This window comes from Bos indicus x Bos taurus, chromosome 4 (genome assembly GCF_003369695.1).
Source record: "Bos indicus x Bos taurus breed Angus x Brahman F1 hybrid chromosome 4, Bos_hybrid_MaternalHap_v2.0, whole genome shotgun sequence".
In the NCBI taxonomy this organism is placed as follows: domain Eukaryota; kingdom Metazoa; phylum Chordata; class Mammalia; order Artiodactyla; family Bovidae; genus Bos; species Bos indicus x Bos taurus.
The window spans coordinates 43,163,693-43,181,363 of NC_040079.1; the positions used below are offsets into that span (position 1 = coordinate 43,163,693).

The following is a 17,671-nucleotide window of genomic DNA, read 5'->3' on the forward strand; positions in this document are numbered from 1 at the left end:
ATGCACTGGAGAAGGAAATGGCAACCCATTCCAATGTTCTTGCCTGGAGAATCCCAGGGACGGGGCAGCCTGGTGGGCTGCCGTCTATGGGGTCACACAGAGTCGGACACGACTGAGGTGACTTAGCAGCAGCAGCAACATGAAAGTGAGAGGCACGTAGTAGTAGCTTTCTCTGTGTTAAATGCTTGCTGTGTACAGCAACACTGTACCATTTTAACTCTTTTTCTCCTTGAATCCCTACCCTGCCTTTTTAAAGCAGAAGCATCCTTCCTTTAGTTGCTATCCCAAGCTGACATTTGTCCTGGAGGAACACAGTGCAGTGCAGGCTTGGGCCCTGTGAACTCACACTCTGGCTTTGAATTCTGGGCCCAGCAGTGGGCACTCACATGTGTGATACCAAACCCAAACCCAGGATGCTTCCCCCACCTCACCCCGGGATGCTTCTTGGTGAAGCATTTAGAAGCATCATCAAGCATCTTGGTTTCTTAATGTGTCTTACTTACTGTATTTTTAAAAGTTAAATACATAAGTTATGGACATGATGCAAAATTTAGATGGTGAAGAGATTCCTGGTTTTCTGAAAAGAGGTTCCCTAGTCCCCACCCCCACCCCACCAGAAGGAATTCCTGGCATCAGCTTCTTGTGTGCCTCTGCAAGGGGGATTTGTCAGTACACAAGATCACACGTGTGTGTCCCCAGATGATTACCTAGTGGGTCCTTTGCACCTTGCTGTTTACAGGCAACAATGGATCGTGACATATCTTGGAAGGTTGGGGCACATAAAGCTGCCTTGTCCATTTCGCTGGCTGTGTAGTAGTCCATTATTTAGCGGAACCATATTTTTATGTAACCAGTGATCTGTTCGTACATATTTGTCTCTGTTACACACATTTTACTAACTCTCTAGGTTAAATTTGAAGTAGAATTTCTGGGTGTAAAGCTTTCTTTCTATTTTGACAGACGTTTCCAGGTTGCCCGTCGTGTAAGATTTAAGCTGGTAGACACTGTTGTCAGTCTGGGAGAATGCCTGTTATCCACACTCTAAGGAGCGACACAGTGTACATGCAGCTTTTTGATCTTTGCCAATCTGGTGGTCTTAGTTAGTTTCATCACAGTTCATACTTAGTGAAGCTGTATATCTTTTCCCAAGTCACATCTCTTAAGTGTCTTTCTGTAGCCGTTTTCCTGTTGAGTGGTTTGTGGTTTTCCATACATCTTCCCCAGCACTGAGTGTGGTTGGTAAGTTCCCCCTTCACCGGGAAGTGAGTTGTAAGTTTTCCCTGTTTGTTGCTTGTTGTTGTTCGGGGACGTCTGGGTTCTCTAAGAAGCAGAGCCTGAAACAGAGCCTGAAACTAGAGATCGTGTTGGATGATTCAGGCCATGTTCTCAGGAGAAGGGCAGGGAAGGAAGCAGGATGGGACAGAGGAAAAAGATACGTATCTGCTCACTTATGGGCATGTAAGTGGCACCTGAAGGCCACACAGGCACCTTGCTGTCCCTATTATGCAGCAGCTTCCCTACCTCCTCCTCATGACCCAGGCCAACCCTTCAGTACAATGAGGCCTTTCTCTGGTTGCTTGTCTGTGGCATCAGGAGGATACTGCAGTTTTAAGTGTACATCCCTTTTGTTTCCCCTCACAGGAGCATTTTATCAGTAGGGCCAGGCTCTCAGAACCTACAGAGCCAATAGTCTCAGGGCTGGGGGCACACGCTCCTCATGTGTGTCTCTTGGATTGATGGTGACCAGGGCCACTCCCACTGCCCTATTTTGGGCCCCCAGACCCATGCATTCTGTCCACTGGGGACCAAGTGTGGTGTAATGACTGTTGCATCCAGATGTGCCCTGCATCTCTGAAGAGATGGCATCCTTTCAGATGTCCTCTCTGGATGTGCCCCCTCCCTGAAGGGGACCTTGCTGGCCACCTGGGCCTCTGAATTTCAACAGTGTCTCAGACTGTCTCTTCCACCCACCTTGAACAGGTTTTCCTCGAAGTAAGTGATGGAATGGGATGGTGGGGTGGGACATCCCTGCAGTATCAGTGTTACCAGCTTACTCTCCGGGGCTTGGCCTCTCCTTCAGGCACTTTGTGAGACTAGAGTCCGGCTCAGAGATTGCTGCTCTGCACTGGAGCAGTGCACTCAGTGGTGGTGTCCTTTGTATACATCAGGCGGGACCCCAGTTGGCTCCCAGCAGCTCTCTTGACACTGGGAACCCCTCTACTCTAGTATCTCTGTAGGGCCTGCATACCAGCCTCGCCCTCCCATCCTCTGCCTTGCCATTTGACCATTTACAGTAAGTTACTGCCCACTGCAGTGAGCACGCCTGCCTGTGCTCCTGGTGGCTAAGAGCTGCCCTCCTGGCTTCTGCTTTCCCAGGGTCCTGTTGTCCCCCTCACTCCAGGAAAAGTGAAGTGAAAGTCGTGTCTGACTCTTTATGACCCCATGGACTCTACAGTCCATGGAATTCTCCAGCCCAGAGTACTGGAGTGGGTAGCTTTTCCCTTCTCCAGGGGATCTTTCCAACCTCCGGATCGAACCCAGGTCTCCTGCATTGCAGGTGGATTCTTTACTATCTGAGCCACAAGGGAAGCCCAAAGCCTGGTTCTAAAGCACCTCCTCCCTTCACCTCAGAACAGCCACCACAGAGCTGCCTGGTGGTGCCAGCACCTCTGCCAGCTCATTTGTTCCAGCTTGTCCTTGAGAATGGGGTGTCTTCTTAGCCCTCCCAAGAAGCAGGGGTGGTCTTGGGGTTCTGTGTCTTACACGGTAGATCCCGTCCAACAGGCCTACCTCTCGGCGTGTTTTGAAACCTTTATCCACAGTTCTGCCATCTCCATTGGGTTTAACACAGGCTTCAAGTTTGCTGAGCTCCTAAGCTGTACGAGCAGCGAGTGAGAGCCGTGTCCGGGCCCCTGACCGGGGTTAAAGTCTATGGGCAGAGCTCCATAGACAGTGCTCGTCTACATGGAGTAGTAGGGCTCCATCCGCCTCCATCTGGTACCTGCTGCTCCATCAGTGTTCAGGCTTCTCCGTTTAGTAGGACCAGCAGGTCCCAGTCCTGCTATGCTGAAATTTGACTTCAGGAACAGGTCTTTGGCTGGGAAGGGAGAGGGCAGACCCCAGGGAGAAGTATTGTCAAGAGAGTTGCCCATCCGGTGAGGCCTGTGTGTAGTTTGCAAGCAAGGCAGGTGTGTGTGTGTAGGTCTCAAGTGCATCTCCCTAGGGGTCCCCCATCCAAGTCTCAGAGTCCCTCCCTCCCATCAGCACCCATGCTCTGCCATAGGAAGCTTGTAGGTCAAGGCCAGAGAGGTGCATGTTCTAGGGAGGCTGACTTAGGCTTAAGGTACAAATGGACTTTTCTTGTATCTCATTAGCAATTATTTTTGGAAGTGCTTTCGGCTGTTTAGAGCTGAAGTGGTGAGCTCACCAGCATGCTCCTGAGTCAGCTGCAGTCTCTATAAGGGCACTAGAGAAAGCGGTGGGGATAGCCAGTGCCCAGGACAGTCCACTTTTGATCCCAGGGCTGATGGAGCTGATGTGAGTGCTCGTCAGATGTTCCCTTGGTCTCTTTTGTCCCATCACATTCATCCCTCTGAGTTCATTGGCACAGCATCCGACACCATGTCACCTCACAGCAGGTGTGGACTGGTCCCTGATTTTGGAGTCGGAGGCACTGCATGTTGGTCAGCACTGGCCAGGGAACTGCCCAGGGCAGGGTCAGATCTGTCCAGAAGGCCCACACTGTCCCATCTCGAGTTCTAGCAGGGATCAGAGCTGCTCGTTTCCTTTTTGGTAACATTTGTTTTACTAATACACGTTGTACAGTGAAAAAAATCTCAAATGAATGAGGCCTCACCTCTGTGAAGACAGTAGAATCCTTTTTGGTGATTTGTGAGCCTGAATTTGAAGCATTGTGGCACTTTGAGAAAGATGAGACTGGTGGTGACGTTGTGTCCCCCAGGCCATGTAAAGGCAGGGGCAGTTCTTGTGCAGCCATGCAGATGTAATACCGGGGCATTTTTATATGACCCCAACTTAGTTTTTTTTTATTATTATTATTAAACTATTTGAATTTAAACAAAATTAGCAATTTTGGATGCTGCAAATCTAGAAGTGGTAACTAATATATAGTATAATATTGATTATAATTCAAAAAGCTTTTAGCAAATACAGTTATTGAGTAAAGCAATGAAAAGATTTTTTCATTGTGGCAAAATATGCATCACATAAAATTAACCATGTTTAAGTGTATATTTCGGTGGCAGTAAGTACATTGATATAGTTGTGCAGTCATCATCACCATCTACTTCCAGATCTTTTTAATCTTCTCAATCTGAAACCCTTCCCATTAAACAGTAACTTCCTATTCCCTCAGCCCCTGGCAACCGCCATTCTGCTTTCTGTCTCTAAATTTGACTCTTCTAGGAATGTCGTGTAAGTGGAATCATACAGTATTTGTCTTTTGTGATTGGCTTTAATTACATTTAGTATAACGTACTCAAGTTTCATCCATGTTGTAGCCTGTGTCAGAATTCTTTTTTTTTTTTTTGAGACTAAATACTATTGCATTGTATATATATTCTCTTCAGCTGTCAGTGGGCGTTGGTTTGTTTCTACCTTTTGACTATTCTGAATAATGCTGCTGTGAACATGGGCATACAAAAGTTTGTTCAGGTATCTGCTTTCTATTTTTTTTCTTTTTCTAATTGTGTTAAAATATAGCATAAAACATGCCATCTTAAGCATTTCGAAGTGTGCAGTTCCGTGGGGTTAGACGTGCGCGTGTGGCTGTGCAGCGTCACCATAATCCTTTTCATCTTGTAAATCCGAAACTGCGCCTAGTAAATAAAGACTTCCCATTCTTTCTTCCCCACAGCCCCTGGCAGCCATCTGTCTTTCTGTGTCTGTGAATTTGACCGCTCTAGAAACCTCATATTAGTGGAATCAGACGCTATTAGTCTTTCTGTGACGGACTTATTTCACTTAGCATAGTATTCTCAATTTTTACCCATGTTGTAATGTATTACAGAATTTCCTCCCTTTTTAAGGCTGAACAATATTCTAGTGTATGGATATACTTCATTTTGCTTATCCATTCATCCATCAGTAGACACTTGGGTTGCTTCCATGTTGTAGTTACTGTGAATAATGCTGCTGTGAACATGAGGGTACAAAAACCTCTTTGAGACTGTGCTTTCAATTCTTTTGGGGGATGAGGTGTGTGTGTGTGTGTGTGGAGTGGAATTGCTGGGTCATATGGTAATTCTGTTTTATATTCCCATCAACAGCGCACAGGTGTTCCAGTATCTCTACATCCTCACTAACAACTTGTTGTTTTCTGTGTGTGTGTGTGTTTTAATATTTATTTGGTTGTGCTGGGTCTTGGTTGGGGCACATGGGATCTTTGATTTGCGTTGTGGCCTGCGAGCTCTTGGCTGTGGCACGTGGGATCTAGTTCCCCAATCAGGGGTGGAACCCGGGCCCCTGCGTTGGGAGCTTGAAGTCTTTGCCACTGGACCACCAGGGAGGCCCTTTGTTTCTTTGTTTTTGTTTTTCACTAGCCATCCTAATGAGTGTGAGGCACTATCTCATTGTTGCTTTGATTGTATGTATCTAATGACTGGTGATCTTGAGCATCTTTTCATGTGCTCACTGGACATTTGTGTACCTTCTTTGTGGCTTCTCTGGTGGCTCAGTGGTAAAGAATCTACCAGTGGAGGAGACATAGGTTTGGTCCCTGGGCCAGGAAGATCCCCTGAAGTAGGAAATGACAACCCACTCCAGTATTCTTGCCTGGAAAACTCCATGGACAGAGGAGCCTGGTGGTCTACAGTCCATGAGGTTGCAGAGTCAGACACAGCTGAGTGATTGAGCATGCCGCACACACGTCTTCGTTGGAGAAAAGTCTATTCAGGTCCTTTGCCCATTTGGCATCAGATGTCTTTTGTTGAGTTTTAGGAGTTCTCTTGTCAGATAGATGATTTGCAGATATTTTCTTCCATTCTGCTGGTTGCTGTTTTACTCTGGATAGTATCTTTTAATGTACAAAATTTCAAAGTCTGTCTGTTTTTCCCTTTATTGCCTGTTCCGTTGGTGTCATAACCAAGAAGTCATTGCCAAATCCAATATCACAAAGCTTTTGCCCTATGTTTTCTTCTAAGAGTTTAATGTCTGCTTGGAATTCTTTTACATGTGTATCCAGAAGTGGACTTGCTGCATCAAAGGTTAATTCTGTGTTTTATTAAGTTATGACCATACTGTTTTCCATATTGACTGAACCATTTTACATTCCCACCAGCGGTGTGCAAGCATTCCAGTTTCTCCATGTCCTCAGCAACGTATTATTTTCTGTTTTGAGACTAGCCCTTTCAGATGGGTGTGAAGTAATATCTCATTGTGGTTTTGATTTGCATTTCCCTAATTACTAGTGATATTGAGAATCCTTTTGTGTGTTGGCCATCTGTATATCACCTTTGGAGAAATGCCTATTTAAGTCTGTTGCCTATTTTTAAATCAGGTTGTTAGTTTTTTGTTGTGGAGTTACAGTTCTTTGTATATTCTGGGTATTAACTTCTTGTCAGATATCTGATTGCAGTTATTTTCTCCCATTGGGTAGGTTGCCTTTGGACTTGGTTGATTGTGTCCTTTGATATTTAATATTTAATATTTATATTTTGATGTACAGAGTTTTAAATTTTGATGAAGTCTGATTTATTATATTTTTTTTCTTGCTGCCTATGCTTCCCCCCCCCCCATTAAAAGTTTTTCTTAAATTGTGGTAAAATGCACATAACGTAAAATTTACCATCTTCACCATTTAAAAAAAATAATTTATTTATTAAAAAAAATAATTTATTTATTTTAATTAGAGGCTAATTACTTTACAATATTGTATTGGTTTTGCCATACTGTCTTAACCATTTTTAAGTGTACAGTTGAATGGGTTTTGTTTTTTGAATAGTTTTGACATTCACATTGCTGTGCACCCTTTACTACCATTCATGTTCGGAATTGTTTTCACCTTGCCATACTGGCACTCTGTACCTGTTAAACAGTAACCCTATGTCTCCTTGGCCGCAGCGTCTGGCAGCCACCGTTCTACTGTCTGTCTCTGTGAATTTGACCACTCTAGGTACTTCATATAAGTGGAATCATGTAGTGTTTGCCTCTTTGTGCCTGGGTTTATCCGCCTTGTTGGAAGGACTGATGTTGAAGCTGAAACTCCAATACTTTGTCCACCTGATGCGAAGAGCTGACTCATTTGAAAAGACCCTGATGCTGGGAAAAATTGAGGGCAGGAGGAGAAGGGGACAACAGAGGATGAGATGGTTGGATGGCATCATCGACTCAATGGACATGAGTTTGGGTAAACTCTGGGCGTTGGTGATGGACAGGGAGGCCTGGCGTGCTGGGGTTGCAAAGAGTCAGACATGACTGAGTGGCTGAACTGAACTGAACTTATCCATGTTGTAGCATGTGTCAGAATTTCCTTTTTAACAATGAGTAATATCCCATTGTTTATAACACATTGGGTTTATCCATTCTTCTGCCAAGAATTGAGGTGTTTCCACGTTTTGTTATTGCCTGTGCTTTTGGTATCATAGCCAATAAATCACTGCCACATCCAATGCCGTGAAGCTGCTTTTCTTTATGTTTTCTTCTAAGAGTCTTAGAGTTTCAGGTCTTAAATTTAGGTGTTTGATCCATTTGAGTTAATTTTTGTATATGGTGTTAGGTGAGGGCCCAACTTTATTCTTTGTGTGTGGAATGTTGTTTTCTCAGTACCATTTGTTGAAAAGATTGTCCTTTTCCCATTGAATGGTCTTGGTCCCTGTGTCGGAGATCAACTGATACTGTGTGTGCAGGTTTATTTCTGACTCTCTGTTCTATTTCATTGCTTTGTATGTCTGTCTTTATGCCAGTTCCTCAGTATTGGTTATTGTGGCTTTGTAGTAAGACTTCACTATTGGTTATTGTGGCTTTGTAGTAAGACTTGTGGAGAAGGCGATGGCACCCCACTCCAGTACTCTTGGCTGGAAAATCTCACGGACAGAGGAGCCTGGTAGGCTGCAGTCCATGGGGTCACTAAGAGTCAAACAGGACTGAGCGACTTCACTTTCACTTTCATGCATTGGAGAAGGAAATGGCAACCCATTCCAGTGTTCTTGCCTGGAGAATCCCAGGGACGGAGGAGCCTGGTGGGCTGCCGTCTCTGGGGTCGCACAGAGTCAGACACGACTGAAGCGACTTAGCAGCAGCAGCAGCAGCAGTAAGACTTGAAATCAGGAAATGTGAGGATAGATATGCAAGGGTCTGCATGTGGTTTACATGAGCACATAAGAAGAGGATGGAAAGACCTCTGCTAACTGTACATCTGTAGAAACGTTCTGGAGTGTTCACTTGTGACACGCTAAGTATGAGCCAGTAATTAGATGTGCCGCTTATTTATTTCTAAACTGCTCTATCAGAGGAGTGGATTCTCGGCCCTGTAGAGTGGGGAAATAAATACACAGTTTGAAATGAAGTGAGGTGAAAGTCGCTCAGTCGTGTCTGACTCTTTGCGACCCCATGGACTGTACAGTCCATGGAATTCTCCAGGTCAGAATACTGGGATGGGTAGCCTTTCTCTTCTCCAGGGGATCTTCCCAACCCAGGGATCAAACCCAGGTCTCCCGATTGCAGGTGGATTCTTTACCAGCTGAGCCACAGAGGAATCCCAAGAATACTGGAGTGAGTAGCCTATCCCTTCTCCAGTGGATCGTCCTGACCCAGAAATCAAACCGAGGTCTCTGGCGTTGCAGGCGGATTCTTTACCAACTGAGCTATCATGGAAGCCCCAATACAGAGTTTAGTTTTATTTTCTGTCCCTCACCCCCACCTTAGAAAGGATAAACTCTAAAACTTTTCAGAATAAGTATGCATTTCCTTATGGAGTTCCCCAGCACTCACTGAACAGCTTTTGGAAGCAGCTTTTCTGAAGTTTAGTGGAACTGACTGCTTAGATTCAGCCTCTGTCTGCCACTGTGCCCTGTGTGAGCTTCTGCTAGTTCCTCTCCTCTCTGTGCCAGTTTTCTTTTTTGCGTGGGCAGGTGGTTGCCAGGCACAGCAGTTGGTGAACTGACTCAAGCTTCTGTGTTTACCTTCCTTGCATTTGATAATCCCCAGAGTGACCTGCCTGCTTGGTTCCCCGGTCAGAGAGGCATCTGCAAACAAAGTTTGATTTCTTTCCTCCCAATCTATACCTTTTATTTCCCTCTCTTGTCCTATTCCATCAGCTAGGACTTCCAATACAGTATTGAAAAGCAGTGGTGAAAGGGGACATTGTGTCCTTGTTCTGATCTTAGGCCATCTTAGAACTTCTTACCATTAAGTATTGATATTAACTGTAGGGATTTTGTACATGCTCTTTATCAGGTTGAGGAAATTCCCCTCTGTTTCAAGTTTGCTTAGTTTTTGTTATGAATGAATATTAGATGTCATCAGATGCTTTTTCTGCATTTGTTTGATATTACGATTTTTCTTCTTCAGCCTGTTAATGTGATAGATCACATTAAATGATTTTGAATGTAGAGTCAACTTTGCATACCTTGGATAAATACCACTTGCTTTTGGTGTATAACTCTTTAAACATTGGATTGGATTTGCCAATATTTTGTTGAGGATTTTTTTAATCTCTTTATGAGAAATATTGATCTTTCCTTTCTTACAGTATCTTTGGTTTTGGTACTAAGGTAAAGCTGCCTCATAGAATGGGTTAGGGAGTATTTTCTCTGTTTTTGTTTTCTGGAAGAGTATAGAAACTTGATATAATTTCTTCCTTAAATAAATATTAAGTTGAATTCACCAGGGAACCTGTCTTGGCCTGATACTTTCTGTTTTAGAAGTTATTATTGATTCAGTTTCTTTAATAACTCATACCTGTTCACATTATCCATTTCTTCTTGTGTGAATTTTGGTAGATTGTGTCTTTCGAGGAATTCCACTGGGATCTGAGAGCATAACTTTATATGGTTTCTATTCTCTTAAATTTATTTAGGTGTGTTTTATGGCCCAGAATGTGTTCCATCCTGGTGAATGTTCATGTAAACTGGAAATGAAAGTATATTCTTTTGAATGATGTTGTTGGATGAAGTAGTCTGTTGATGTTAGTTATATTCAGTTGATTGAGAAGGTTGAGTTCGCCTTCATCCTTAATCATTTTCTGCCTGCTGGATCTGTCCGTTTGTGAGAGGAGGTGGGTGCTGAAGTCTTTGATTGTATTAGTTGATTCATCTGTTTCTCCCTGTAGTTCTCAGTTTTTGCCTCATGTGAATTTTAAGCTCTGTTATCAGGTGCACATACATTAAGGATTGTTATGTGTTAGTGAAATTACTTCATTTTATTTTATGTATTTAACACCTGTCCTTAAAGTGGGTTTCTTGTAGACAAAAGATAGTTGTGTTTTGAATTTTTTTAGAATCTGACAGTTTTTGTTTTTTAATTGGTATATTGAGACGGTTCACACTTTAAGTGATTGTTGATATCAGTGGATTAATATTTACCATATTTTTAATTATTTCCTGTTTGTTCTTGTTTTTTGTTTGGTCTTCCACCTTTTTGTTTTTTCCGGTTGCACTAGGTCTTCGTTGCTTTGTGCAGGCTTTCTCTGCTTCATTGCTTTGTGGAGGGATTCCCTGATGGCTCAGATGGTAAAGCATCTGCCTGCAATGTGGGAGACCCGGGTTTAATCCCCAGGTCGGGAAGATCCCCTGGAGAAGGACATGGCAACCCACTCCAGTACTCTTGCCTGGAGAATCCCATGGACGGAGGAGCCTGGTGGGCTGCAGTCCATGGGGTCGCAGAGTCAGACAGGCCTGAGCGACTTCACTTTGACTTTTCTCTAGTTGCAGTGAGCAGGGGCTGCTGTCCACAGCAGTGCTCATGCTTCGCCTTGCAGTGGTTCCTCTTGCTGTGGAGCACAGGCTCTGGGGCGCGCGGGCTTCAGGAGTTGCAGCACACGGGCCTTAGAGCAGAGGCTCAGTAGTTGTGGCACACGGGCTTAGTTGCTTTGCGGCATGTGGAATCTTCCCAGACCAGGGATTGAACCCGTGTCCCCTGCATTGGCAGGCAAATTTCTATCCACTGCACAACCAGGGAAGTCCCCTTTATATGGTTTTATTTGGGCATTTTGTATGATTCCATAGTTTCTCCTGTCTTAACGTATCAGTTTTACTTCTTTATGAATACTTTTAGTGGTTGCCCAAGGGTTTGCAGAATACATTTATATCTAATTTAGATCCAGTTTCAAATAACAGTACCTTGCTTCACAGGTGGTGCAGATACCTCATAACCAAATATTCCCAGTTCCTCCCTCTGTCCCATATAATGTGCTGCCATTCATTTCACTTTTCCCTAAGCTATAATCATTGAATACCTCTTACAATCTTTGTTTTGAACAAACTGTTATTTCTTAGGTCAGTTACAATTAAAAAAGTAGAAGGTATTATTTTACCTTTGTGTATTTCTTCTCTTATTTTTTTTCCTTGAAATAGATCAGTTGCTGACCAAATCATTTCCCTTTTCTCCGAATAAGTTCTCATTTCTTGCCAAGTACTCATGAAATCCCCCAATTTTTGTTTGTCTGAGAAAATCTTGATTTCTCTTTCGCTTTTGAAGTTTCACCAGATACAGAAGTGTAGGTTGGTGGGTTTTTCTTTCAGTGCTTTAGTATCTCACTCTTCTGTTGCTTGCATGGTTTCTGAGGACAAGTTTGATACAGTTGTTGCTATATTATTATTCTTGTTTCTTTGTAGGTAAGGTGCTATTTGCTGTTTTCTTGTGGCTTCAGGGTTTTCTCTGTCTTTGATTTTTTTTTTTTTTTTTGCAGTTTGAATATGATATGCCTAGGTGCAGTTTTTTGGTTTTGTTTTTCGTTTTGCTGTTTATCCTGCTTGATGTCCTCTGAGCTTGCTGGGTCTGTGGTTTTGGTGTTGAGGAAATTCTCAGCCATTATCACTTCAGGTATTTCTCGTGTTTCTTTCTTTTTTAGCTGTGCCATGCAACTGGTGGGATCTTAGGTCCTCGATCAGGGATCAAACCTGGGCCCTCCGACAGTAGAAGTGCAGAGTCCTAACCATTGGACCACCAGGGAAGTCCCTTCCTGTGTTTTTTCCCTCTCCTTTTTCTGGTAGTCCCATTGCACATTTATTATTTATACCTTTTGTAATTTTCTGCTTTTGAATATTCTGTTCCGTTTTTGTTTGTTTTTTCCTCCCCCACCCCCAATTTCCTTTTCAGTTTTGAGACTTTTTACTGACATATCTCTGAGCGCATTGGTTTTTCTCTTGTCTGTGTCCATTTGCTGATGAACCCATCAAAAACATTTTTCATTTCTGTTGTACTGTTTTTGGTTTTTAACATTTCCCCTCGATTTTTTTAGAATTTCTGTCTCTTTGCTTACATTGCCCATCAGCTCTTGGATGATGTTCACTTAATTATAGCCCTTAGCATATTAATCGTGAAAGTATTAGTTGCCACCATGAGGTTGCAAAGAGTCAGACTACAGGCTACAGGTCTGTAGCCTGCCAAGCTGCTCTGTCCATGGAATTCTCCAGGAAAGAATATTGGAGTGGGTTGCCATTCCCTTCTCCAGGGAATCTTCCTGATCCAGGGATCGAACCTGAGTCTCCCACATTGCAGATTTGTTACCATCTGAGCCACCAGGCTAAGTAATTGTTAGTCACTCGGTTGTGTCTGACTCTTTGCGACCCCATGGACTGTAACCTGCCATGCTTCTTTGTCCGTAGAATTCTCCAGGCAAGAATACTGGAGTTACTAATCATAGATGTTTTAAATTCCTGGTCTGATCACTCCAAAACCTCTGCTATATCTGAGTCTGATTCTGATGCTTGCCTTGTCTGTTCAGTGTTTTTTTGCCTTAGCATGCCTTGTAATTTTTTGTTGAAAGCTGGGTGTGGTGATTCAGGTGAGAGGAGCTGAGGTAAAGAGGTGAGGCTGTGTATTTATGTGGCCAGGAATTAGGCTGTGTTTACTGTTGGCTGCAGCTGTGTGCTATTAAAAGGGTCCGATACATGTCATCTCCTGTTGTACAGGCGCCCGTGGATGCAGTGGGGCTGCTGGGGAGGGGAGCGCACTAGCCCTCTGATGAGTAGGTCTCTGTTGTCCTGTGAGCTTGTGCCCCTGGGCTGTGACCGTCACACACATGTCTTATTTAGGAGGGACAGAGCTGCTGGGGGGCTGGAGTTGGTGTTTACCTTTCCCCAGGTGGGTCAGGCCGTGGTCAAATAGTTTTCCTTGAAAAAAGACCCTTGTTGAAGAGAGCAAATTACTGGTCATAGCTGGAAGTGGTTTCTTCCCCCCACCCCACCAGAAGCTGCAGACAACTTCTGAGAATCCTGGCTAGGGGGGCCTCCTGGAGGTAGAGCTTAAGTAAACCTGGGACCCTGTATGACTGGCCCCAGAGTTTTGTCTTAAGCTCGTCCATGCCCACGTCCAGCCTTTTGTCAGCCCCCTTCCAATGCACCTGCCCACCTGGCCCCTGCAGCTTCTCCCTGGGGGCTGTGATTCTCTGTCCCCTGTTGCTCTCTCCATTTTTGGGGGAAGCAATTTGTGACCTCATTCTCTGATGGATCTGAGAAGACATGTTCATTTGTTCAGCTCTTTTCTCTTGAGAACAGTAGTGACGACTTTACATGTGGAACCAGATACACAAAGTCCATTGTCATCCTGTTAACAGCAACCTTAAAAACTAGAGGCTCAGAAATGTCGAGTGTAAGAGATCTATTCTTGGAGAGGAATCAGTAAAATCCATTAAAGCACATATAACACCTGTGGTAATTGGTGGTGATGTGAACACAGCTCTCACTGTGTCCACGCCATATTCAAGACCCTTGAGGTTTGTTAGCCGAGTGCTTCATGGCCTCCTGTCACTTCTTTCTCTGTGCTCATCGCTCAGCTGCCTGGCCCTTTATGATTTAATATGTTTCCTTTTTAGCAGATTGTTCAGAGCTATTGTTTTCAATTTCCAACTGTGATCTGGGAACACAAGCCATCCTTGTCTTATCCTTTTATTTTTTTATCTTTTGGCCACACCATGTGGCTTGTAGGATTGAACCAGGGCCCCTGCAGTGGAAGCCTGGAGTCCTAACCACTGGATTGCCAGGGAATTCTCTTATCTGCCTTTTTAGAATACAAATTCCACCAAACTAGTTTTGAGGTGTCCTTTGCAGGACTTTGATGACAACATTGATGCAGTGTGGTGGGAAGCGTGGGAGTGTCCTCCTTAGCCAGTAGAGATTTTACTAAAAATTTGGAGCATGCTGCCTAGAGGAGGCCCCCACTGCGAGCTGGGACTACGGCCAACCAGCCTGTGGTGGGAATATACAAGGCTTTTGCGATGTTCTATGGCCCTTGATGGTGTTGGCTCATCTTCCCTTGCTCATGGCACTTCCTCTTTCCACTTTCTTTCAGTATTTAGGTCAGTTAACGTCCATACCAGGATACCTGAATCCTTCCAGTAGGACCGAAATCCTGCATTTCATAGACAATGCAAAGGTAACCCTTCTGCCTGACAGCCTGCTCTACCCCCATCCCTGACCTCTGACCCTCAGCCTGCTCCACCTCATAACCCTGACCTCTGACCCTTGTTTTCTGACACCAACTCTTGGCCCTCTGACCCTGGGCCTTTATGACCATGAGGGGTGACCCAGTCCTATCACATTAAGGGTGCACTTGGTCCCTGGCCTTATTTTTCCTCAGCCTGCGTATTAACTTTTATTCTCCAGGCTTGCTCCTTGTGGTTTTGGACTATTTTCAAAATTCATGTTTTCAAGATATCCAAACCACACCCCACAGGTCTGAATCTAAAGGCAGTTCCAGAAGAATTCTCCATGTGGTTTGAACACAGCAGTATCCCGGGAGCAAGCATGGGAGTGGCACCCTGCTTGTCAGCGTTGGCTATGTGGGTTGCGTGCGCCACACATGGTGCAGGGTCCTAGGGGAGCCCGTGGCCCTGTGTTCCCTGTGTTTCTGATGCAGTGTGGTTCCTTCCAGAGAGCCCACCAGCTCCCCGGACACCTGACCCAGGAGCATGACGCTGTGATCAGTCTGTCTGCCTACAACGTCAAGCTGGCCTGGAGGGACGGGGAGGACACCATCCTCAGGGTCCCCATCCATGACATTGCCGCTGTGTCCTATGTGCGAGATGACGCCTCACACCTGGTGGTCCTGAAGACAGGTATGACCGGGGGCGGGGTCAGGAGGGTCCTTGCCAGAAGCAGCCCCCACCTCTGTCCTGAGGCGTGCATTGTAGATTTCATGGCACTCTGGAGACAAGTTTCTACAATGTTGGGTCAGCCAGTTGCTGCCCGCTGTGCCTGGGAACTAGCCCTCTCTCCAGAGCAGGGCAGTGACCCAGGAGGCTGTGGTCTCTGGGTCCTGAGCTCAGCCACTGTCACTCGGTGCAGCCCCCTTTGGGGATGCTGGAGTGGCCTCTGGCACCCAGGCCTAGTAGACACCCTGGGCGCAGGCAGCTCCAGAGGCTGAGGGTGGGGCCTTAGCTCAGCCTAATCAACATTCAGGCCCTCCTTTGGCCACACAGCCTTCCCAGTGCTGGCAGTGCAGGGAGGAGACCCGACCAGCAAGGAGCTCTTGGTCTGTGAGACGCTCTGAGCATGTCCTTGTAGGAGAACCCGAGAGCCATCAGTCCCCGTCACCCAGCCCACTCCCCTCGCCTGATGAGGATACAGTACCACCTTACTTGGCACTTCCTGACAAGCTGTCTGTCGGGGTCTAGAACCTCTGCCCCGGCATTAGTCCCTGAGAAGTGAGGAGAGAAATCACGGTTCACTCATGCCATGCCCTTCCCAGGTGGGTTCTCAGGTTGTCACTGTAGCATGGACGCCATCCCTGGGCTCCTTTAGGCACTGGCAATGGCTGGGTTGCACCCTGGAGTTGTTCATTTTCAGGGGGCTGGTGGCGGTGTATGAGGGTGGCCAGCTGGATCAGCCTGGGCCACACACTGCTTTGGCCAGTGCAGAGGGAAGGTTGTGTTTCTGCTTGACGTAGGTAGTCCACAGGGATCTGAGGGCTTATAAGAGCCAGGGCCCCGAGGAGCTTTCTCATTACTGACCCCTTGAGCTTCAAGGAAGTTCATATTAAAGGGCCCGTGAATCTGGTGGGGATGCGGCAGGCCACCGGCACAGGTAATGGGAAGGTTTTTTGAAGGTGGCTGCTGGAGTGTATCATAGTCCCTTGACTTTGTATGGCTGTGGCTTAGTGTCCCCCGCAGAGTCACACACACACACACCACACGTACTCACTGCACATACTTGGTGCACCCATCCACACACACTCATTCACATGCACTCACGTGCTCAGGTCCCACACACACTCACAAATGCTCACTTGTTCACACATACACACACACACTCCTATCATACTGCACTTGAGCACGGTCCCCTCTGCTCTGCTTATTCTTCATTTCCCTTCATTGTGTTCAGTAGTGTTGTTGTTGTTGCTCAGTCTCCAAGTTATGTCCGACTCTTTGCAGCCACATGAACTGCAGCACGCCAGGCTTCTCTGTCCATCACTATCTCCCTGAGTTTCCTCAGACTCGTGTCCTTTGACTCAGTGATGCCATCCAATCATCTCATCCTCTGTCACCCCTTTTCCTCTTGCCTTCTATTATTCCCAGCATCACTGTCTTTTCCAGTGAGTCAGTTCTTCACATCAGGTGACTAAAGTATTGGAGCTTCACCTTCAGCACCAGTCCTTCCAATGAATACTCAGGACTGATTTCCTTTAAGATTGACTGGTTTGATCTCCTTGCAGTCCAAGGGACTCTCAAGAGTCTCCTCTAGCACCACAGTTCAAAAGTGTCAGTTCTTTGGCATTCAGCCTTCTTTATGGTCCAACTCTCACATCCATACATGACTACTGGAAAAACCATAGTTTTGACTATTTCAGGCCTTTGTCATTAAAGTGGTGTCTTTACTTTTTAAAACACTGTCTAGGTTTGACAGCTATTCTTCCAAGGAGCAAGTGTCTGTTAATGCAGGCATTATTTTGAACAACACAAAGCTGCCAATTTTTAACCATTTTAATCTAAAAAAAAAATGCAATTTAATGTGGCTCAAACTAGTAGAAAGCATGTGGCATGAATGATCTTGTTGAGTCTCCACAAGAAACCTGTAAGGAGGATTCTGTTTCCTTCCACCTTTACCGGTGGACTCACTGGGAGCAGGTGGGTTGGGTGACTTGGCAGGGTCCCGGTTGTTAGATGGTGGCTGATTGGTTGAGGTACTGTGTAACTGCTTCCACCAGTGCTGCGAAGCACTGTGGTGACTGCTGTTCCCTGCGTGGGGACTGTCCCTGCAGGAGGCCCGTGGTATGGGGCCTCCCTGGGGACCAAGTAGTGAGGTGAGTGCTTCTGGCTGGGGGCCACAGGCCTTAGGGCTGGTGGGAGGGGAGCTAACCCCTGGGTTTCTTGTGTCCAGAACATGTGTCAGTGTTATTTGTAGAACACATTGTCTGGAAAATGAGTAACCGATTTTCTAAGAGACAGAATGAACACCACAGGAGAAGCTTTCCAAAAAGAGATGAAAGCCAGGACCCCCCAGGGTTTGAGAGCTTTCCAGTTAAAAGGAGAGTGAATTCCATTCTGTGTTCTGGA

General features: G+C 45.5%; 1 protein-coding gene across 7 annotated transcripts in view; it reads left to right on the forward strand.

Annotated features, from left to right (window-relative positions):
* The window catches only part of CCM2 (CCM2 scaffold protein), a 53,501-nt gene that overhangs the window by 28,925 nt on the left and 6,905 nt on the right, over nt 1-17,671 (forward strand). For all 7 annotated transcript variants that reach the window (XM_027539286.1, XM_027539288.1, XM_027539282.1 and 4 more), the window contains 2 exons: nt 14,470-14,553; nt 15,052-15,235. In XM_027539286.1, the coding sequence (XP_027395087.1) occupies nt 14,470-14,553; nt 15,052-15,235 (268 nt within the window). The remainder of the gene's footprint in view (nt 1-14,469; nt 14,554-15,051; nt 15,236-17,671) is intronic.